The sequence below is a fragment of the Mus caroli genome, unplaced genomic scaffold, assembly GCF_978045245.1.
Source record: "Mus caroli unplaced genomic scaffold, Mus_caroli_1 scaffold_15, whole genome shotgun sequence".
NCBI classification, from domain to species: domain Eukaryota; kingdom Metazoa; phylum Chordata; class Mammalia; order Rodentia; family Muridae; genus Mus; species Mus caroli.
Window position 1 is genome coordinate 47,906,516 of NW_028227270.1, and position 22,577 is coordinate 47,929,092.

General features: G+C 45.8%; 1 protein-coding gene across 1 annotated transcript in view; it reads right to left on the bottom strand.

Annotated features, from left to right (window-relative positions):
* Slc6a3 (solute carrier family 6 member 3) overlaps window positions 1–8,737 on the bottom strand; it is a 39,441-nt gene extending 30,704 nt beyond the window's left edge. Inside the window, exons 1-4 of the mRNA XM_021180149.2 lie at window positions 8,678–8,737; window positions 6,744–7,072; window positions 4,486–4,617; window positions 491–722 (exon numbers count right to left, since the gene is read on the bottom strand). Coding sequence (XP_021035808.1) covers window positions 491–722; window positions 4,486–4,617; window positions 6,744–7,029 — 650 coding nt within the window. The 5' untranslated portion in view covers window positions 7,030–7,072; window positions 8,678–8,737. The remainder of the gene's footprint in view (window positions 1–490; window positions 723–4,485; window positions 4,618–6,743; window positions 7,073–8,677) is intronic.
* Between the last annotated feature and the right edge of the window lie 13,840 nt (window positions 8,738–22,577).

The window sequence follows — 22,577 nt, forward strand, 5'->3', positions numbered from 1 at the left end:
ATGGCAAGGGGACATCCCTTACAACCTATCAGCAGCCTGCCTAAGTTGAAGCACCCAGGCAGCAATGCTCAGAGAGCTCCCTTTCTGGAGCTAATCAAGACCTTGCTTGTTTTGTGCCTTCTGTCCTGGGAGCTTGAAGCCAGAGCTCCCCGTCCTTCCTTCCTTCTAAGCAATGCTGCAGTGTCTTGAGCAGCTTCCTCCCACCCACTATAGGGGCAGGATAGAACAACTGAGCAACAGTCCAGGGCCCATCCCTCCTGAGGCCCCCATCATTAGAGTTTGGCTAAGCATGTATGGGACTATCCTTGTGCGATAATACTGCATAAAGAACAGGACTCAGCAGCTACGTACGGGCAAGGATAGGGACTTGTTCAGCACAGCTTTGAGAACAACAAGGTGGGGTGGTGTCCTCTGTGTTGCAACTGAGTTCGCAGACCTGCCAACCCTCCCATTCTCCAGGCAGGACAGGAAGAACAGACCACTCACTTACTCAAAGTACTCAGCAGCGGGTGTGGTCCCAAAGGTGTCGTTGAGGCCCAGGCCATCGCTAGAGTTGCTGCTATGTGCATCAGAGCAGTTGGGGCTGTTCCAGGTGTTGTTGCAGTGGATCCATGGGAGGTTCATGGTGAAGGAGGAGAAGAAGTAGTGCAGTGCCCATGCAATGATGACATTGTAGAAGAAGCCCACGTAGAAAGAGATGAGGATGACAGTGAAGCCCACACCTGTGGTGACAGTAGAGCCAGCATCAGCAGCATGCCCCTTTCTGTCGTCTACTCACCCTGAGCTGGTGCACTGACATCCCTTGCACTCCACAGCACCATAACACACAGGAAAGATGGGTAAGACCTTATTCTGTGATTATGGAGAAGGGGTTGCCACTCTTCAAAATTGTCTGTATATACCAGAGAGAGATGTCTCAGAGAGATGATGAGAATCAGAAGGATTATCAAAGATCATCAAAGAGTATCTAAGACCACCCTCTGAGCATTCAGAAACTCCCCATGGGTCAGCCATGGATACACTTGACCATCCAGGGTCACCCACAGCCACACAGAATTCTTATGGCCATTTGTTTCCACCACAGTTACTCAAAAAAAAAAAAAAAAAAAAACCAGCCAGGGTAATTTAGGCCCCATCTAGGGTCATCTACAGCTTTGTTGAATCACCAAGGAAAGCCAAACAAAGTTATCTATGGCTACTAGAGCCACAACAAATTTTTAGAATTATCCACAACCATAAGGGCCGCCAGAAACACTCAAGTTAACAGAGCCAACAAAGGCCATCTAGAGTCACCCAGAAATGTCCAAAGCTTCAGAGCCATCATGAATCATTAAGAGCCAACTAGGACATTTTTTTGGCCATCCACAAGAACCCAGGTTTATCCAAAACTATCAAAGGGTAAACAAGATTGCCAGGATTACTCAGGAAAATAGAGGGCCACCCAGAATTCTCTTGACGTTTCCTTCCATACAGCTTCAGCCTCCCACTCAGGAATCCAGTTGGTGTGGCCACGGGCGGCTTACACAGAATCATATGGATCATACACAACTATCTATATCCATCCATATATGTTAAGAACACCCTGAGTGTCTCAAGACATAGCCATTGGAACCTACTCATGCCCTGTCCCCAAGTCACCTAGCATGTTCACAGCCACTCAGAACTGTTCAGGGACAGGTAGACTGGGAAGAGACAGGTTAGCCCAACTTCTCCTGAGGAACTTTTCAGTCTTTTTATCTCACAGTTGTGCTGGATATTTTAATTGCCATCTTCATTGTCCATGTAGAGCTTAAATTTATGTGCCATGAAAATACAGATAATTTTCTTAGACTTTTGAAGAGATGAAGAAGGAAAGAGAAGGCATGAGGGAGGTCAGAAAAACAAGCAGAAAAGACCCTCTGGGATTGTACCTGGTGTAACATTGAACAAGCCAAGGTAGAGAGAGGGAGAGAGAGAGAGGGAGAGAGAGAGAAAGAGAGAGAGGGAGAGAGGGAGAGAGAGAGAAAGAGAGAGAGAGAGAAAGAGAGAGAGAGAGAGAGAGAACACAGGCGCTTCCATGATGGCACACAGACACTAAAACTGACATTTGCTTCTTTGAGTAAAGCTTCCCCAGCCTCAGGTTAGCGCTGCGAGGACATCTCTGACTGAGATCCCATACCTGGGGTTTACAGGCTCTTCACACATCCCTGCTTCTGCTCAAGCCTATAGACTTGTCTTTGGAATGGATTGAAAGCTGCCAAGAAATGAGGATAGGACCACCAAAAACTAAGGCAGCAAGTTCACTGGACTCTGTTCACATTCTTGAGGTTCTCTCAGCTATCCAGTAACATAGCCACAGTCTTCTGTTCTCTACAAAGCTATCAGGACCAATGCCTGTTCATCCACTGTGCTCCAAGCCAAGTTATGAGAATTGCATAGTGCCGTGAAGCTCTTCAAAATGGTTTACTGATAGTTTACAAATAGAAAAAAAAATGCTTTAGTGGTTTTTGTGGAAGAGCTTTGCTCAGACAGCCTTTTATTCTGCCAAGATTGTCCTAGAATTTGCAGTCCTTATGCCTCCGATTCCTTAGTGCTGGGATTGTTAAGTACACCAGCACTCACACCCAACTACCGAGAGAGAAGTTGTGCTGTGAGTAGGTCTATGTTTGAGCTAACTAGCTTTCTTGGGCTGGCCACAGCCCTGGGCACTGAATCTTTCCCCTTTTCCTGGCTTCCTGTTGGCCTTTCAGTCCTTGTGACTTCCAGCGAAGACTGAGGCACTGGTTGGTTGTATCCTGTGGAAATCTATGTCACACTCCACAGTCATGGAGCATGAATCTCAAAAAGTCCAGCAGATCCACGTCTGGCATCACAAGGCTACAGGATACCACCAACTTGGACATGTCCTCTATTCAAGGACAGGCAGGCTGGGTCTCCAATTCAGTTCCAAACGGTCACCTGAAAACCAGATTTGGTTGAAGCTCATCGTGGCTACCACCACAGCCTCAGAAATGGTATATACTCCCTGGGTCACATTAGCACTGCTAGATAGTCTAGGAGGGAATGACAAGAGCTATTTTCACCTGGAGCTCTTAGATGGAGCTCATTGACCTTGGCCCAAAAAAGCTTGTATAGTAATTGGAGTTCAACACAAGAATTATCTCCTAAAGTCCCAGGGTTCCCAAGTGCCACAGTAGTCCTCCTTTAGAAACCATCGATAGTGTCAGACAGTCCCGTGCAGTTCTCCTAAGTGCTGAATCTTACATTTTGATCACAGTGGGGGAACATCCAGTGCAGTAACATATCCAGAGGATCTGTCTGGCTCTAAAGCTGTGCATGGAGGTTTAGATAAGGTCCCTCTTAACACAGTTTCATACACTTACCAGTTACAAATCCTAAACTGAGAAGCCTGCTGTCTGTGCCCAACAACCTCTGCACTTCACATTTCTACTGGGCAAGAGCAGCATGCTCATGAAGAGCATGGGCTGAGCAGCTGTGAGAAGCCCTTTGCTGCTCCTATTCAAAGCAGCAGTTTCTGGTCTTGGGTGTCAACCACTGGCCCACAGATGATGCACAAAAGAACTGGGGTTCTACTTTCTTCTATGCAGGTATTGTTCAAATACTTCTGAGAAAACTCAATGCTAGTCTTTCAAGCGTCGTTTTTCTCAGCAAATGCCAACCACTGGAGGGGAATGTCACCGTGTCTCTTCCAAGAAGAGTCTTTAAGTCTCCTGGAACTCTATCTTCCTTGGGATGACAGTGGGTCAGGATAAGAGTGATCCAAAGCTGGCTGGTGGTAAACAGGGCTGGGGTGGATTCAGGATTGGCTTTTAACTCATTGAGAAGTCCTTAGCCTTGTTCTCAGTGTCAGTATCTCCCATGAAGAAGGCACTGTGTTCTCCAGCTGGGATCTCCTGGGACAAGGGAGCTGACATCTGGGAAGTATCAAACACTGAGCAGGCTACCTAGACTCAGTGTAAGGTACCTCTGCCTCATAGTTCTTAGGCCTTTTATAAACATTCTGGGACTCACTGAACTAGGTAGATGATTGATAGATACATGATTTATAAATGTATGATATGTAGATAGAAGGATGAATGATAGATGACTGATAGGTGAACAGATAATATGTATATAGATGATAAGTAGATAAATGAGTAATAATAGAGATAGATGGCAGATGATAGATGATAGATTTTTTTAAATGGTGCTTGTTGGATAGACCATAGATAAGTAAGTAGATGGTTGATAGACACATGGCAGATTCATAGGTATTTTTAACACCCTGACAAAAATACCATCACTTAGCTTTAGGGAAGCCTGGCCTGGGAGCAAGGAATGTTCTAGAAGATTCCTGGTCATACCAGTCTTTAAGGTATGACCCACAGTCATGTACATATGTCCTCACAGTTTAGGAAGTTGGAACCTGCACATAATGCCATCATCTTGTTCTGAACCCCCAAAGACATGGCAATGTCTTTTGTGGGACACGTCCCTGCATATTACCTTTCAGGACAGGGCAGATCTTCCAGACACCAGCAGCTCCTTCTCTGTTGAACTGCCCGAGAGCCAGCTCCATATAGAAGAGGGGCATCCCAGCAATAACCATGAAGAGCAGGTAGGGCACCAGGAAGGCACCTGTGCATAGAACAGTAGCTTCAACTTGAGGGCCATGGGCAGGGGCAGTTTTCATCATTTGCATGTGGACCCCAATGTTGCATCCTCGAGTATGACTTTGTCACCCAGCTTCCTGACTAAAGTGGAAGGCTCCCGTATAGCTACCACCCAAGGGGATATTCTGGATTGGTGGTGAACCTCCTTGCCTGTTGCAGCTGTTGTCAGTGTTGGACATAGCCCCCTTAATGCCTCTGGTTGTCCCCTGACCCCATGTCCTGAGCTCATCCAGAAGCAAGGCAGGCAAGGCCCTGAGTCATGTCTCAGCCCAGTTCTTAGCACTGCCTGCCTCTTCATGCCAGGCCCCACTTTGTCTTGATCTTGTTTGCCCCTGAGGGTTATGGTCCTGGGATCTGTGACCCAATCCTGGCATTTACAGCTCACCTCTCTGGGGACCAGAGCTGAATTTCTGCTGCCAGGAGGTTCCTGGAGCTGGATGGACTGCGGGGCTTGGACTGCACAAAAGTCACCACACCCAAGTCTGCTTGGTCCCCAAAATATGACTGTGGTTGAGGCAGAGATTGACCACAGCTTTTTTCTGGGGTTTGGATGAGCTAGGAGGCTCCTCACCTATGTCTTTGGGTCACCTACTGGAGCTGCTGAGACCTTGGGCATTAAGAGCACATAATGAGGCCACTGTGCTCATGGATTTGCTTCAGCTCTTCCTTCCCAAAGCAATTCTTCATACCCTGCAGCCACTCAGGGAGACCAAGCCATGAAAACAGAGGCCTTTTGGGCTCAACTTGAATTTCTTTGGTAAATCTGTTCCTTGCCCTCTTTTTAGCCCTACTGCACAACTATGGATCTAAAGCTGAGATGAGAAAGTAGGGGAGCCAGGCTTGGTGGCAGAGACCATAGTCCAAGCTACTCTAGAGGCCAATGTTTAAGGCCTGTGTGATCTACAGAAAGAGTTAAAGAATTGCCTAGGAAACAGTGAAATCCTTACTCCAACTAAAAAATCCAAGAGGTCAATGGATGTGACTCTGTGGTCAAGCACTTGCCAGCATGTAAAAAGCTATGGGTTCAACTCCCATAACTGTATTTAAAGAATGGAAGGGAGGGAGGGAGGGAGAGAGAGAGAGGGAGAGAGGGAGGGAGGGAGGGAGGGAGGGAGGGAGGGAGGGAGGGAGGGAGGGAGGGAGGGAGGGAGGGAGAGAGAAAGGAAGGAAGGAAGGAAGGAAGGAAGGAAGGAAGGAAGGAAGGACAGAGCAGGGAGGGAGGAAGAGAAGAGGTAGCAGAGATGAGTATATTTCAGACAAGATCATCTGAGTTCAGGATGCTATGGCCATACATAGATAAGATGGGTATTTATATTTCAGTTCAGGGGCATCATCTTCTCTCCTCAGTTCAACTTGAAATTTTACAAAGTTCAAAAACTTTATAGGCACTGCTGATGATGACTGAAAACACATTTTGACCTTTGAGAATTTTCCTTCCAAATTAAAAATACTAGTGGAATAAGAAATCAGGGCTTAATGCCTCCACCTACTTCCTTCTCCTTTCTGCTTTCTGGGTTCCATATTCCTTGGCTGTCAGATTTTCTCTGAGCTCTACTGTTTGAAAAGGCTGAAAACTACTGCTGCTGGCGAAGCAGCCCCACTATCCTATAGGAAGACAGGATTGTCTCACTGAAAGCATTTCCCGCTGTGAGCAATTTCCTGTGTATGCAGAAGCATGCTTCTGTATGCCTGGGAGGCCAGGGATCATTCTTGAGTGTCATTCCTCAGACACCTTGATTTTTTGAGACAGTGTCTGTCATTGGCCTGGTGCTCCCTAGACAGGCTAGACTGACTCTGGTTGGCTACCAATCCCCAGGGTTGTCTCCACCTTCCTAGTACTAACTAGCATTACAAGTGTGTGTACCATGCCCTGCACACACTTTTGTATGTGTGTTCTGGAGATCAAACTCAGGTCTTCGTGCTTGTGCAAGAAGCGCTTTACTGACTGAGTCATCTCCTCAGCCTTCACTGTGAGCGTTTCTTGAGATCACAGCCCCCACTGTACCATGACTCCCATGGCCTCCACTGCACCCCTGAGTCCCCTGTCATGGCCCCACCCTCAGAAAGCACAGGAGGCCAGGCCACACTCACCTCCACCATTTTTGTAGCACAGGTAGGGAAACCTCCAGACATTGGCCAGGTCGACAGCGAAGCCGATGACTGAGAGCAGGAAATCGATTTTCTTGCTCCAGGTCTCCCGCTCTTGAACCTCCACCGGTGTCTGCGGTGGGTTGATGAGGGTGGAGTTGGTCAGCTGCACTCCATTCTGCTCCTTGACCAGGATGAGCTCCACCTCTCTGGGGCCCACAGCATTGGGCTCTTTAGCCGGGGCCACCACAGAAGACATTGGTCCCACGGAGCATTTGCTTTTACTCATGGGTAGACGGGAGCCCGAGGAAGTCTGTTTCTTTCTTCTTCGACTTTAGCCAACATAAATAAAACAAAACAAAACCACACAGCAATGCACAGATTCAGTAGCCATGTCTAGAGGGTGCTTGGGTTGAACACAGAGACCCGAGGTAGTCCAAGCACCTGAAATTCCATGGCTAGGATAAAAGATAGCTAGGGGGATGTGCAGGGGCAGGGAGGGAAGGGGTTCACAGAGATGGGAGAGATTGGCTCTGGAGACTAGAAATAGACACATCCTCTTTCCCGCCAAAGCCCTCATTCACATTAATGCCGGCTTGTGTGACTTCTAATTTGCTTCTTAATAACAATCTCAGATGCTGCCTGCATTGCTTACCCACATTCCCGGGGTGGGGGGGGGCAACTTTACACCCTGCCAACAGCATACCGCTCACTTCAGTCTTTGCAAGGATGTGTAGCTTTTTTAATACTTAGTAGTACAACAAAAAGCAAAGTGAATATAACCAAAATCAGCTACAGTAACGAAAAGTTTAAAACAAACGGGACATTGGTTTCTCCAAGGAGAGTGCGTACAGACCACCCTGCCCATGACCATGGCTTCACCGGCCTTTGAGCTGACAGGGAGTTACCAGAATGTCACCAGGCGAAGGATCAGGCCACTGCTACACTAGCAGCACTCCCAGAGAAGCCCTGCCTTATGCTTCTGCAGAGCCAGGGCCATGGGGCATAAGGGAGGCAGCAGCACTCTCGCCCAGTGACAGCCTGTTTCCACTGAACTCAGACAAGCACACTGATGGAAGCCTGACATGTGGGTGGCTGCTCTAATGGGGTGACTTTCCTCTGCATCCCTAAACAAAAACTCCTGACAGAAGTTATTTTATGCACCACTTCTCTGTGGCCTCTTTACCCTGGTGACAAACCCAAATGCAAATTCCTCACATGTGCCAAAGATGGGCTAGAGGGTGGCAGCTGCTAGGGAGCAGGTAGGACAGCTCCCTACGTTGCTTGAGAGATGGCAAGATGCTGAGCAAAGGACCTGGTCCCAGGCTGCGTCCCCAGCTCTCTCACAGACACAGGTACAGAGGTACCTGTCTGCCCCACCCTACTCCTCAACTCACAGCTCAGAGGCGAGGTTTAGGCACAGATAGCAAAATGGCCCCTGAGAAAACATCTTTCTTCACCGGCTGGATCAGGAAACAGGTGGCTCATAAACCAAGATTTTCTGCTTTCTCCCCACAACCTGAATTCAGCCCCGGCTTACAGAAAAGACAAAACAAAACACAACAAATAAACAAAACGGAGAACAGAGATGGAGCTTTTTGGCATGTTGTGAAAATAACCCCAAGGGCCCATCACCGAGGGTCCGTGATGCTCAGCCTCAGCCACAGACAGCCATTTCCCTCTGGGAAGCATCAACCTCTATGAACCAGGTCTTGAGTCTGGGCTCTGTGGAATCCTATGCTCTGAGAACAGGCACTGAGTGCACACCCCTTAGTTCTGTATTGGAAGGAGCTGCTCTCCAAAACCCTGGCTGTTGGCAACTTGGACCCTGTCGGCTGTGGTTTCTGCCCCTTGCTCCACCGGACGGCCGTCCAGAGTCAGTGGAGCAGTGAAGATGCCTCTGCCCAGGATAAGTAAGAAGCGATCTTGGTCCTTACCTGCCTCCTGCGTCAGACTTCAGCTTTGAGGTCCTGTAAGCCTCCAGTCGCGCTTCACAGCTCTGGCAGGTCTCAGCCTCGAGCTCTTATCCGGCCTCAGGGTCGGTCCGCCTAGCCCCGCCCGCCGTCGGGGGGCGCCCACTGGCACTGGCTCCGCCTCTGTCCCGCCCAGGGTGGGCGGAGGACAGGCTGGGCAGCGCCCCTGCACCACTTGGGGACTAGGATGACTGCGGGGAGCTAGAGGCCACTGAGCCTCGGCAGGCAAGGAGTTTGGCAGGTGTCTTTGCAAGGTTATAGAGTCTCAGCCACGTGGGATCTGCAGGGTATCTCCAGGTTGGACGCGTTGCGGACCAGAGGGACAGTTGGTTTCCAGGAGGGAGCATTCCAAGTCTCCGTCCCTGTTCGCTCTCCTCGGCCAGCGCCTGCATGAGTCTCCCAACAACTGGTTTCAGCAAGGTTGTCAGAAACAGATCCCGGGAAGAGAGTGAAGTGGCGAGCGCACGTGGATCTGTGCGGAGCTCCCAAGGCTCACCCGGGTCTCCCCAGTTTTCCCTTCGATGTTGTATGACTCGCCGACCCTGCTCCCTTGTCCCTGAACAACCAACCTGCGAGCAAGATTTTCCATCTCCAGTTCCGCTCGGAGACAAAGCAAGTGGGACGCACCTCCCGGTGCTGTGGAGGTGGCCCACCTGCGTTCCTAGCCAGGTCACAACAAGTCTTGTCCTTGCCCTGACCAGTTTGCTCAGGCACTCTTCCCTCCTCACTCCGTGAGCGCCTTAGGCACTAAAGTTCCAATACCCCTTTGATGGGTCCTGATTCTCTGCCACCTTTCTCAGGTCCCATGGTCACAAGTGCATGTTTGTAATGTGTGCCTCTGTTCTCTTCTGAGCATACTTTTTTACACGGATCCAGGCCATCTGATCCAAACTCGGAGGCTCCTTCCAGTCAGCCTGCTTCAGAAACCGATTTTCCTGGAGGGACCTATAAAGCCTGTGTGGCCAATATTCCTGTTTCAAGGGCTAAAGGACTAGGAACTGGAATCCTCCTGCCCAGATGGGTGTGACATTCGGCCACCTAGAGAGGTCCAGGACACCCAAATGTAAGCAGGTCCTAGGGTAAGCCCTTTTCCTCTCTGCATGCCTTCCCCATTCCCAGCACCTCCTCATGCCCTTCTTTTCCATTTCTGCTTTCCCTGAGAATAGCTGAGAGGTTTGACCAGAGCGAGGGACCCTAGAGGAAGTATCTCACCTGCAGGCTCCACTGAACCAAGTTCCTAGCAGTGTCTCATTCTAGTTGGGACCCCAAAATGGCTGGGCCCTTATCTTTCTGGTTCCTTCTCTGTACCCATGTCCTGTGGCCTTATCGCTTCCCTTCAGCCCCCCCCCCCAAATGAGGCAGATGCCTAGCAGGAGCTGTTTTTAGAGCTGTTTTTCCAAGTGAGATTAGAATGGGGAGGGCACACTGCTACAGCTGTCAGTGGTCAGCTGGAGCTGCTGTGGAGAAACATTACAACCTTGGAGTCAGTCAACAAACATTTATTCCTGTAAAGGCTTAGAAGTCTCAGATCCCCAGGGAGGATTTGGAGAGGGCTGCTCCCATGGCAAATGGGAAGTTCTCTAGGGTCTCTGTAGGGCAGAGGTGTGCAGAGCTCCCCAGGGCCATTTTATAAGACAAAATAATAATAATAATAATAACGTTTTTGAGGAGAGCCAATGAAACCCAAGACCTGACTCTGAATAGCATCTGACAGGAGAGGCTATGGCTTCCACATGTAGATGAGGGTAGGGGAATAATGTCCTTGACATTCCAGCTGGTAACAGGGGCTTGAGGAGATAGTGGTATCACCTCTAATGGCTAACACACTAAGGGCTATCTCTTTGCCTCTATTCTGTCATAAAACAGTGTTATGCCAATACCTCTTACATTCAAAGAGGCTGGTCTTTCCTGGACCTCACAACTGAGGTAAGAGATTCTGGGATCATCGAAGACATAATCTTCCATCCTACTTTGTAACCAACCTTTTGAAGTTTAACTTGCCTTTAAGAGAACAATGTAACAAGCAACTTTACTTGCCTCAGTTTCCCAAGTAGTGTGCCCTCTCACAACCTACACTAATACATAACTTTAATCTTAAGTTATATACTCTTCCATGGCCCTGATCCAGAGTAGTGTGTGTGTGTGTGTGTGTGTGTGTGTGTGGTGGTAATCATTTGCTGAAATTAGCAAATGGCCTGGAAGCAACTCTATACAACAAATATCCACAATCATTGGAATCAACCTGTGGATATAGCTTGATAAAGTTTTATTGTTAGTACTGAGTATTTCTAGGTCAGTTAGAATCAATAACTTAATACCATATAAAACTCTGTTGAAGATTTCTGTAAATCTCTCATTTCTCATCCTATGCTTTCTGTTCTGCTCAATACATACAGAGTGAAGCCTCTTGTTGGGGACAGACAGACGATACAGGACGGACTCAGGGAAGTGAAAGACTCAGACCTGGGCTCACTAATCAGTCAAGCATTAGCAAGGGAGGAGAGTTGAATTTTTATTCCTAAATGTGACCCCAAAGCATTTTGATGACTTTGAGGTTATCTTTAGTGCATTTTACCAACATGGTGTTCAGTAGTAATTCTGATGTCAAGAAAGGGGCAGGAGCCCAATGTAGGCCTCCTGAAGTCATCTGAAAACAACTGATGTCATCAAGTAAACCAGATGGCTGAGTAAGGAAGGAAGTAGCTAGAGGACCATTTAAGAACAGAGGTACAGGGCAGATCTTAGGTTCGTACCACTCGTAAAACAGAGACAAAATCCAAGAAGAGCCCTGAGGAAACAAAAGAATGATCTGCACTACCCAGGGTGTATGGAAAGAAATACCATTGCACAATGGGACCTTTAGAATACCTATGGTGTGAGGAGTAAAGTGACATAGAGACAAAATTGAGGTGGCATAGAGACAAAACACACCAGGTTAGTAGTGTCAAAGCTCAGTGACAGGGAGAGACCACGTGATGCATATTGGCCAACGTCCCATATCCAGGAAACCTTTACTCCTGCCACACCTGATTCCTAACCATGCAGCTAGGACAGTGGGACTTTGTGTGTTCTCAGAGAAATGAGTTGAGGGGACTGGCTGTGTCTTCAGCCCTCATCACAAATGACAGAGAACTGAGAGTGCAAGCATCTCTACCTCCCTTTCTGGGCGTGTGCTGGTAGATCCAGTGTGGTTGGCTCTCAGTTAATCAAACCTAGTTGAACAGCCGATCTTTGCATGTTAGAACTTTTGCTGAATGTAGAGCTCAGTTCCTTATGGTTGTTGCTGAGGCTATCGGCTCAGAGTATTGGATAATATAGTAGAAACCTCCTAAAACAAAAGGTGTGTGTGTGTGTGTATGTGTGTGTAATTGACAAGCAATTAGAGACAGACCCAAATGGCGATGTCTTGTCATCAAACAAAGCTTCCAGCACTGAGTTTGGGTTACATCAAACTAAACTGTTGGCCAAAGGTGTTCCACTGGATTTCAGAAAACAAACCAGGCTATTGCTAAGACTGTTGCTTTCCACAAACTGGTAGCAAGTCAGTCCCCAGTTTGAAGACAACACAAACACAACTCATCGAACATAAAGATACCAAGCTGGTGCCCACATATGTTCCAGGATCTTTGTAACAAGAAGGTACTCTGTGGGCGATCAAAAGAGAAATGTAAACACCAGGCCAGCCACAAACCCTTTATCTACAGTGGTGTACCATCTGCAAGATACACTAGGGCAATGGTGGCACCAAGCTTGTAAGAATAACCAACTGTGCTGGCTAGTCTTATGTCTACTTGACACGTGCTAGGGTTATTTGAATGGAGGGAGCCTTAACTGAGAAAAATGCCTTCAAAAAACTCCAACTGTAAGACATTTTTTAAATTAGTGATTAATGGGGGAGGGCTCATCCCATCGTGGGTGGTTCCATCCTTGGGCTGGTCGTCCTGGGATCTATGAGAAAGCAGGCTGCACAATCCAGGAGAAGCAAGCCAGTAAGCAGCATCCCTCCATGGCCTCTGCATCAGCTCCTGCCTCCAGGTTCCTGCCCTGACTTCCTTCAGTGATGAACTGCCAGCGATGAGGAAGTGTAATGGGAATAAACCCTTTCCTCCACAACTTGCTTCTTAGTCATGGTTTTTTGGTTTTGGTTTTTTGGGTTTTTGTTTGTTTGTTTGTTTGTTTTCAGCAATAGAAACCCTAACAAGGGTGTTTCCAAGACAAGTTGGAACCAGGAGTGGAGTACTGTGACAGACAGATTTAACCATGGTTTTTTTTTTTTTTTGTGGGGGGGGTTGTGGAAGGACTTTGGAACTTTTGGCTAGAAAAGCCATTGAGTTTTGAGACTTCCTTGGACTATTTTGTTGTTGTTTGTTTGGCTTTTTTTTTTTTTTTTTTTTAGTTTGGAAGATAAGAATGTTGAAAGCAGAGCAGAAGATGGAGGCTTGGCTTGTGAAGTTTCAAAGGAAAGTTTAGACTCTATCAAAGCCATTTGCCATTTTGAATTAAGATTCTATTATTCTTGCCAGCTGGGGCTGAAGAATCAATCACAGTTAGCAAGAGACCAACACCACTGAAGTGAAACCTTTGCATTACTGAGACAACAAATTGATGCTGGAGCTAAGAGCTTAGTGATGATTAAGATGAGACCACCTCCACTGAGGTGAAATCTTCTGGGAAGTGTTTTATGAGGGCACAGAGCAGCTGTGATCCAGAGATAGCCAAGGCCGTATACCTCATGCTGGCAGCTGGACTTGGTAATGTGTAAGTTACCCAGGTGGTACTGGTTTTGAAATCATGAAGGAGTCATGGAGAGCAGCTAGGGCTTAGCACCAGGAAGAGAGCTATGAGAGACTGTTAGTGAAAATGCAACCCACTTGCAGCAAGGGATCAAACAGATTTGGAGACACCAGTACTATGGTATGAACAGGAGCAGCTATGGAGTGGAGCCGTTTGGAGTCTAGAAGACAGGCTGTGTGTGATAGAGAAGAAGGCAGAGCTGGAGAAGAGACCCAAGCCCTTTGGAGGGGTTCATAAGATAACTAGTGGATCCCAGTCATTGGACAGTTCAAATTTGGTTTTGATTTTATTTGATTGTGACTATGCTATGATTTTTCCATCTCAAAGTAAGAAAGTATCTTACTGGCACCCACAGTTGAGAGATTTTGAATTTTAAACGACTTTGGATTTTTGAAAGAGATTGGCTATTTTAAAGGGACTGAAATTTTAATGTGTTTGGAATTTGTTAAGACTGTGGGACTTTTACGTTATTTATGTTTTTAAGGTGAGATCTTGGGGATGCATAAGAAAGGAAGGTGTTTGTCAAGCTGACAAGGGGTCAGTTGTACTAGCTGGTTTTGTGTCAATTTGACACACACTAGAGTCATCAGAGAGGGGCCTCAGTCGAGAAAATACCGTGAATTCCAGCGGTAAGATATTTTAGTGATCATTGTGGGAGTGCCCAGTCCATTGTGGGAGGTGTCATCTCTGGGCTGGTGCTCCTGGGTTCTATAAGAAAGCAAGCTGAACAAAGCCATGGGAGCAAGCCTATAAGTAGCATCCCTCCATGGCCTCTGCATCAGCCCCTGCCTCCAGGTTTCTGTCATGTTTGAGTTCCTGTCCTGACTTCCTTCGGTGATGATTAGCAATGTGGAAGTGTAAGTTTCACGCCCAACTTGCTTTTGCTCATGGTGTTTCACTGTAGCAATAGAAACCCTAACTAAGACAAATCCTTTCTTTCAGAGCTCAGGGAACCCCACAGAATAGGAGGTGGGAAGACACCAAGGGAACAGGCCCTCTAAATCAACATGAGCAAAACTCCTATGAACTCACAGAGACTGAAGCAGCATACACAGGGTTGTACTAGGTTCTCAGCATAAGTATTACAGCTTCCAGTTTAGTGCTTTTATGGGATTACTGAGCATACAAATGAGTGGGTTTCTGTGACCTCTCTTGGGCTCTTTTTTTTCTGTTTGTGTGTTTTGTCTGAGTTTGATTTGATATTTTGTTTTATTTTTATCTTTTTTTAAAAAATGAATGAATGAATGAATGAATGTAAACCCAGCCACTTGAGTAAATGTTAACAACAGAACTGTCATTTATATTCATGGGGGAGGAACAATCAACTTTCTCTAATGGAACAACATTGGGAAAGGAAAAGAAGGAAGGAAGGAAGGAAAAGGAAAAGAGAAAACAGGTGGTGCTTTTGTTGTGGTTTGAAGAAAAATGGCTTGGGGCTGGAGGGATGGCTCAGTGTTTAAGAACACTGACTGCTCTTCCAAAGGTCTAGAGTTCAATTCCCAGCAACCCCACGGTAGCTCACAACCATCTGCAATGTTATCTGATGCCCTCTTCTGGTGTGTCTGAAGACAGCTACAGTGTACTCATATACATAAAATAAATAAATAAATCTTTAAAAATAAAAGAAAGAAAGAAAAATGGCTCACATAGGCTCATAGAGAGTAGTGATTTGGGAGTGTGGTCTTCTTGGGGTGGGTGTGGTCTTTTTGGGGTGGATGTGGTCTTGCAGTAGGTGTGGTCTTCTTGGGTTGGGTGTGGTCTTTTGGAGGAGGTGTGTCATTGTGGGTTGGCTTTGGGGTTTTAAATGCTAAACCAGACCCAGTGTCTGTCTCTTCCTGTTGCCTGCTGGTCCAGATGTAGAACTCTTGGCTCCTTCTCCAACACCATGTCTGCCTATGTGCTTGCCATGCTTCCTACCATGATGATAACGAACTGAACCTCTGGACCTGTAAGTCAACCCCAATTAAATGTTTTCCTTTGTAAGAGTTGGAATCGCCATGGTGTCTCTTCACATTGATAGAAACCCTAACTAAGGCAGGATATATAGGCTCATATATTAGTCATCAAAAGTCTATGCCAGATGTTCTCCCTCCCCCTCTCCCTCTCCCTCTCCCTCTCCCTCTCCCTCTCCCTCTCCCTCTCCCTCTCCCTCTCCCTCTCCCTCTCCCTCTCCCTCTCCCTCTCCCTCTCCCTCTCCCTCTCCCTCCCCCTCCCCCTCCCCCTCCCCCTCTCCCTCGCCTGTGGATCAGTAGGTCTCTGCTAATGTTCCAGTGCCATGGTGATAATAGAGTAACCTCTGAAACTGTAAACAAGCCACAAATTAAATATTTTCTTTTATAAGAGTTGTCTTGGAATAATCTTGCTATAATCCACATACCCAGAGAGGCTAAGCCAGGGGGGCACGAGGGATGCAAGGAGCTCCCTGTGAAGGGAAAATAGAATAGATATGGCAAGTAGATGGGGAAGTGGCGGGGGGGGGGGCAAGTAAGGATTGGGAACAGAATGGATCAGGTTAAGGGAAGATGGAGGGAAAGAGTACTGGGAGAGGCAACTGGAACTGAGGTTAAGTTTGAGAGGGAGGTAGAAAGCTAGTACAATGACAGTTCCCAGGAAACTAATACAGTGATCCTAGCCAAGACTCCTAGTAATGGAGGATATGGAACCTGAACCAGCTGTCTCCTATAACCAGACAAGATTTTCAGTGTAGGGATGGGGATACCAGCCCAGCCACAAAATCTTTGACATACAATTTGTCTTGCCAGCTGATGTTCTCGGGTAAAGATGGCACAGAAATTGTGCGAGTGGCTAACTAATGACTGGTCCAGCTTGAGACCCATGCTATGGGAAGGAGCCCACCACTGACACAGCCTGGAGGACCAGAAACCAGAGGACAGATGGCCCAGAGGTGTAGGATAGAACCAAATACAGATGTTACTCTGTCATACTTACAGACAGGAACCTCGCTCAGTCACCATCAGAGAGGCTCCATCCAGTAACTGATAGAAACAGATGTAAAAACCCACAGCTAAACATTAGGCAGAACTCAGTGAGTCCTGTGGAAGAAAGGGAGGAAGGATTGTAGGGGCCAGAAGGATCAAGGACACCATAAGAAAACCCACAGAATCAACAAACCTGGACTTATGTGGGCTCACTTAGACTGAACTGACCATCAGGGATCCTGCATGGGTTTGACCTAGCCTCTGCACACACTTTACACATGTATACCTTGTTGTAAACCTTCTTGCTTTTGTAGTACTCCTTACAGAGAGAGTGGGGCCTATTTCCAACTTTACCTGCATTTGAGATCTTTGCTCTCCTACTGGGTTGCCTTGTCCAGCCTCAATATGAGGGAGGTACCTAGTCTTATTACAACTTGATATATGTCATGTTTGGTTGATACTCTTGGGAGGCCTGCCCTTTTCTGAAGGGAAACAGGAGGAGTGGGTGGGGAGAGGGACTGGGAGGAAGGGAAACGTTGGTCAGGATGTAATATATGAAAGAAAGAATTAAAAAATACAGTTGCCTTGGTCATGGTGTCTCTTCACAGCAATAGAGCAGTGACTAAGACAATAATGGATTGCCATCTTGAGTACCGGGCAGGAATTTATACAGGGATTGCTAAAAGGAGAGAAAGCTACGTCAGTCTTCATGGCAGAATCTTATAAGCTAGGATAAAGGAACAGAGCCCACCCCAGTGGGGGCATTTTTTTCATTTCCTGGCTGCCAGGAGGTAAGCAGGTTTCTTCTGCTACTCCTTCCTGTTAGGACTCCTTGGTGTTGTGTGACTCTTCTCAGAGAAGTGGAAATAAACACTTGTTCACCCCTGATAGGGCCCTGACCACAGATCAAAGAAATGATTCCCCCAAAGTCCAGTTTGATGAATCAATCGGTACAGTGTGTTTACTTAACAGATGTGTGGGTGAGGAGTTACCTAGAAACGTGTGGGTCACCCTGAGTAGCTGCACTCTCAGAAAATCCAATGGGGGTAACAGCCTCCCAAGAGCTGCATAGAGTCCTCGCTATCTACTGGCCCAGAATTCCATAGAGCTGGGGCTGGAGGACACAGGAAGGAGTGGCTGTTACCTCGGGTGATGGTTTAATGACACCCCCTCACTTTTTTTTCCTGATAGATCATCAACAAACCTAATCTTGCTGAGGGTCTCCTATGGGTAATCACAGCTGCTCTGATTAAGAGAGAAATGACTACGTTGATTGAGCCTGTTCCACAAGAAAAGCAACATTTGCCCCTTAGTGGAGTTTCTATGTGCTGGTGGGTCTGGGATTGGCTAAGACGTTCATTAAAAAGGTACCATTAAAAGGAGAGAGAGCTCCTTTCACTTAATGTCTACGAGCTTGCTCTTTCTATGTTTCTTCTGTGTTGTCTTGGTCCTTTTTCACACTGAGTGAGTTTTGTTTCACCCGGCCTTTTCCCACTGTCTCCTTGTTAGGCTGTTCTGTCTGCTGCTTAGGGTACTCACGCACATGCTCTACATCATGGTGTCTGCTGTCCAAGACACCATGCTTTAGCTTTGTGAAGCATGAGCACTTGACCAGGGTGCACCCTGTTGAGTTTTTGTGCCATCAGCACCAGATATTTTGCTGTACTGTAGAATACATTGCCCAACTTGTCAAGAGATGACCACTCTTTAAAAGACATTGAGATGGTGCAGAAAAGGTTTTCTACTATCTCCACAAGTACTTTTTATTTTTCATCATTATGAACCCAAATTTCCAAATGCTCTCACCTATCTTGTGTGAAGACTGAGCTGCCTGTCTGCTACATATGTGCCAGAGAGTCTCATTCAGACCCATGTATGTTCTTTGGTTGGTGGCTCAGATTCTGAGAGCTCCTAGGGGTCCAGGTTTGTTGACTCTGTCTTCCTGTGGAGTTCTCATCTACTTATGGGTCTTCAACCTTCCCCCATCTCTTCCATAAGTGTACCAGACCTCTGTCTGTTTGGCTGTGGTTATCTGCTTCTGTTTCTGTCCACTGGAAGGTAGAGCCTCTCAGAGGACAGTTATGCTAGGCTCCTGTCTGCAAGCATAACCAAGTGTCATTAATAATGTCGGGGATTGATGTTTGCCCATGGGATGGGTTTTGAATTGGGCCAGATATTGGTTGCATTTCTTTCTGTCTCTACTCCACCCTGCATTTCTTTTAGATGGGACACATTTGGAGTTGAAAGTTTAGTGGATAGGTTGGTGTCCCTGTCCTTCCACTGGGGTTCCTGCCTGGCTACAGGAGGTGGCCTCTTCGGGTTCCATGTCCCTACTGTTAGACACCTTGGCTGCTGGCTACCCACATTGACTCCTGGGAGCCTCCCCTAACCCAGGTCTCTGGGACTTCCTAGGGATCCCCTCCCCCTGGCAGGCGCAGCTTTCCATTTATTCTCCTGATCCTCTAGGCCTCTCTCCTGTCTCTCCCCACACCTAATCCTGCCTCCCCATTCCCCTCCTCTCTTCCACCCAGTTACTTCCCTCCCTATGCTTCCTATGACTGCTTTGTTCCCCCTTCTAAGTGTGATTCAAATATCCTTGCTTGGGGCTTCCTTCTTATTTTGGGTCTGTTGGGTGTATCACAGGTATCCTGTACTTTATGGCTAATATCCACTTGTAAGTGAGTACATAGTGTGTATGTCCTTTTGGGTCTGGTTTCCCTCACTCACGATATTTTCTAGTTCCATCCATTTGCCTGCAAAATTCATGATGCCCTTGTTTTTAATAGCTGTGTAGTATTCCATGGTGTAAATGAACCACATTTTCTGTATCTATTCTTCGGTTGAGGGATATCTAGGTTGTTTCCCGTTTCTGACTATTATGAATGAAGCTGCTGAGCATGTGCCCTTGGGGTACAGTGGAGCATCTTTTAGGTATATGCCCAGGACTAGTATATCTGGCTCTTCAGGTAGAACTATTTCTAATTTCTGAAGAAACCACTAGATTGATTTCTAGAGTGGCTGTACAAGTTTGCGTTCCTACCAGCAATAGAGGAGTGCTCCACTTGCTGCACATCCTTGCCAGCACGTCCTGTCACTTGAGTTTTTGATCTTAACCATTCTGACTGGTGTAAGGTAGAATCTCAGGACAGTTCTGGAGTTGCATTTCCCTGATGACTAAGGATGTTGAGCATTTCTTTAAGTGCTTCTTGGCCATTCAAGATTCTTCTGTTGAGAATTCTCTCTTTAGTTCTGTGAACCATTTTTTATTGGGTTATTTGGTTTGTTAGAATTTAACTTCTTGAGTCCTTTATGTATTTTGAATATCAGCCCTCTCTCAGATGTAGGGTTAGTGAAGATCCTTTCCCAATCTATAGGCTGCCATTTTGTCCTGTTGACAGTGTCCTTTTCCTTATAGAAGCTTTTCAGTTTCATGATGTCTCATTTATTATTGATTCTAGTGTCTGAGCCATTGACGTTCAGTAAGTTGTCTTCTGTGCTAATGTGGTGGAGGCTATTTCCCACTTTCTCTTCTATTAGGTTTAGCATATCCAGTTTTATGTTAAAGTCCTTGATCCACTTGGACTTGAGTCTTGTGCAGGGTGATAAATATGGATTTATTTGCATTCTTTTACATGCAGACATCCAGTTAGACCAGCACTGTTTGTTGAAGGTGCTTTCTTTTTTCCATTATGTGGTTTTGGCTTCTTTGTCAAAAATCAAGTATCAAGATGTGTGGGGTTATTTCTGGATTTCAATTCTATTCCATTGATCAACTTGTCTGTTTCTGTACCAACACTATGCAGGGTTTTTTTTGTTTGTTTGTTTGGTTGGTTTTTTTTTTTTTTTTTTTTTATCACTATTGCTCTGTAGTACAGCTTGAAGTCTGGGATGGTGATTTCCCCAGAAGTTCTTTTATTGTTCAGGATTATGTTAGCTATCCTGGGCCTTTTGCTTTTCCACATGAAGTTGAGAACTGCCCTTTCAAGGTCTATAAGGAATTGTGCTGGAATTTTGATGGGAGTTGCACTAAATCTGTAGATTGCTTTTGGTAAAATGGCCATTTTTTTTTTTACTATGTTAATCCTATCAACCATGAGCATAGGATTTTTTAAAAAACTGTTTACTTTTTTAATTTATTATATGTAAGTACACTGTAGCTGTCTTCAGACATTCCAGAAGAGGGAGTCAGATTTCATTACAGATGGTTGTGAGCCACCATGTGGTTTCTGGGATTTGAACTCCGGACCTTTGGAAGAGCAGTCGGGTGCTCTTACCTACTGAGCCATCTCACCAACCCAAGCATAGGACCTTTACATCTTCTGATATCTTTTTCAGTTTCGTTCTTCAGGGTCTTGAAATGCTTGTCACGCAGATCTTTTTCTTGTTTGCTCAGAGTGACACCTAGATATTTTATGTTATTTGTGGCTATTGTGAAGAGTGCTTTCCCCCTAAGTTCTTCTCTGCTTGTTTATCATTTCTATAAAGGGGGGCTCTAGTAATTTCTTTGAGTTAATTTTATATCCAGCCACTTTGCTGAAATTAAGATCACTGATTGCTCTTCCAAAGGTCCTGAGTTCAAATCCCAGCAACCACATGGCTCACAACCACCCATAATGAGACCTGACACCCTCTTCCAGAGCATCTGAAGACAGATACAGTGTACTTACGTATAATAGTAAATCTTTTGGGCAGGGACTGAGAGAGTGGGGCTGGCTGGAGCAAGCTGGGTTGACCAGAGCAAGCAGAGGTCCTAATATTCAATTCCCAACAACCACATGAAGGCTCACAACCATCTGTACAGCTACAGTACTCATATACATAAAATAAATAAATATTTTTTTAAAAAAAGGGAGTTCTCTGATAGAATTTTGTGGATCACTCACGCATACTATGATACCACCTATTGTTAGTGATACCTTGACTTCTTCCTTTCCAATTTGTAGTCCCTTGATTTCCTTTTTTTGTCTTTTTGCTCTTCAAGAACTATATTGAATAAAGAGGGGGACTGTGGCCAGCCTTTTCTTGTCCCTGATTTTAATGGAATTGTTTTAAGTTTCTTTCCATTTAATTTGATGCTGTCTATTGGCTTGCTGTATATTGCTTTTATTATGTTTAGGTATGTGTTTTGTATCTCTGATCTCTCCAAGACTTTTAACATGAAAGGGTGTTAGATTTTTGTCAAAGATTTCTTCATCATCTAATGAGATGATCATGTGATTTTTGTCTTTCAGTCTGTTAGCATAGTGGATTACGTTGATGGATTTTTGTATATCAAACCATCCCTTGTCCCTGGAATGAAGCCTATGTTATCATGATGATTGAGGTTTTTGATGTGTTGTTGAATTTGGGTGGCAAGAATTTTATTGAGTATTTTTGCATCAATGTTTATAAACATGAAATTAGTCTGAAGTTCCAATCCCATATCCCTAAAGAAATAGAAGCAGTTATTAAAAGACTCCCAACCAAAAGAAGTTCAAGGCTAGATGGTTTTAGTGCAGAATTCTTTCAGACCTTCAAAGAAGAGCTAATGCCAATACTCCTCAAACTATTCCACAAAAATAGAAACAGAAGGAGTACTACTTAATTCATTCTATGAATCCATAAGTACCTGACACCTAAACCTAACAAACCTAAACAAAGGCTCTTCATTTCATTTCTAATTTCACTCTTTTCAAGATATTAATCTTCCCTCATTCCTAAGCAGCACATTTTGAATCCTAGGACTTAGTTCTGTATCTTTTACATCTTCCACATGTCTCCTAAGCAATAATCTCCCTCCAGCTTGTTCTCTGTGTGGTAAAATGCAGTTGTGATGACTGTCAAGCAATCTGCCACTTCTAACACCTGAGTGATCTCTGGGTCTGTTTCTTTTGGTTCCAGGTTCCAGTTTCCTACTTGTTTGCATCCTGGTTTGGGATTCGTCACCAGCCACTGTAGATACTCCCTGTTCCATATGGGTGACGTCACATCCTTGCTGAAGTCTGGGGCTTATCCTTGGCTTCCAGAGCTTGGTCATCTTTTTATGTCATACTTTTTATAATTTGTTTATTGAGACCTGAATAGTACATATGTTAGGGCTAACATATCCTCACTGTGGAGGGAAATCCACCAGAGTTCCTCTGAGATCCCAA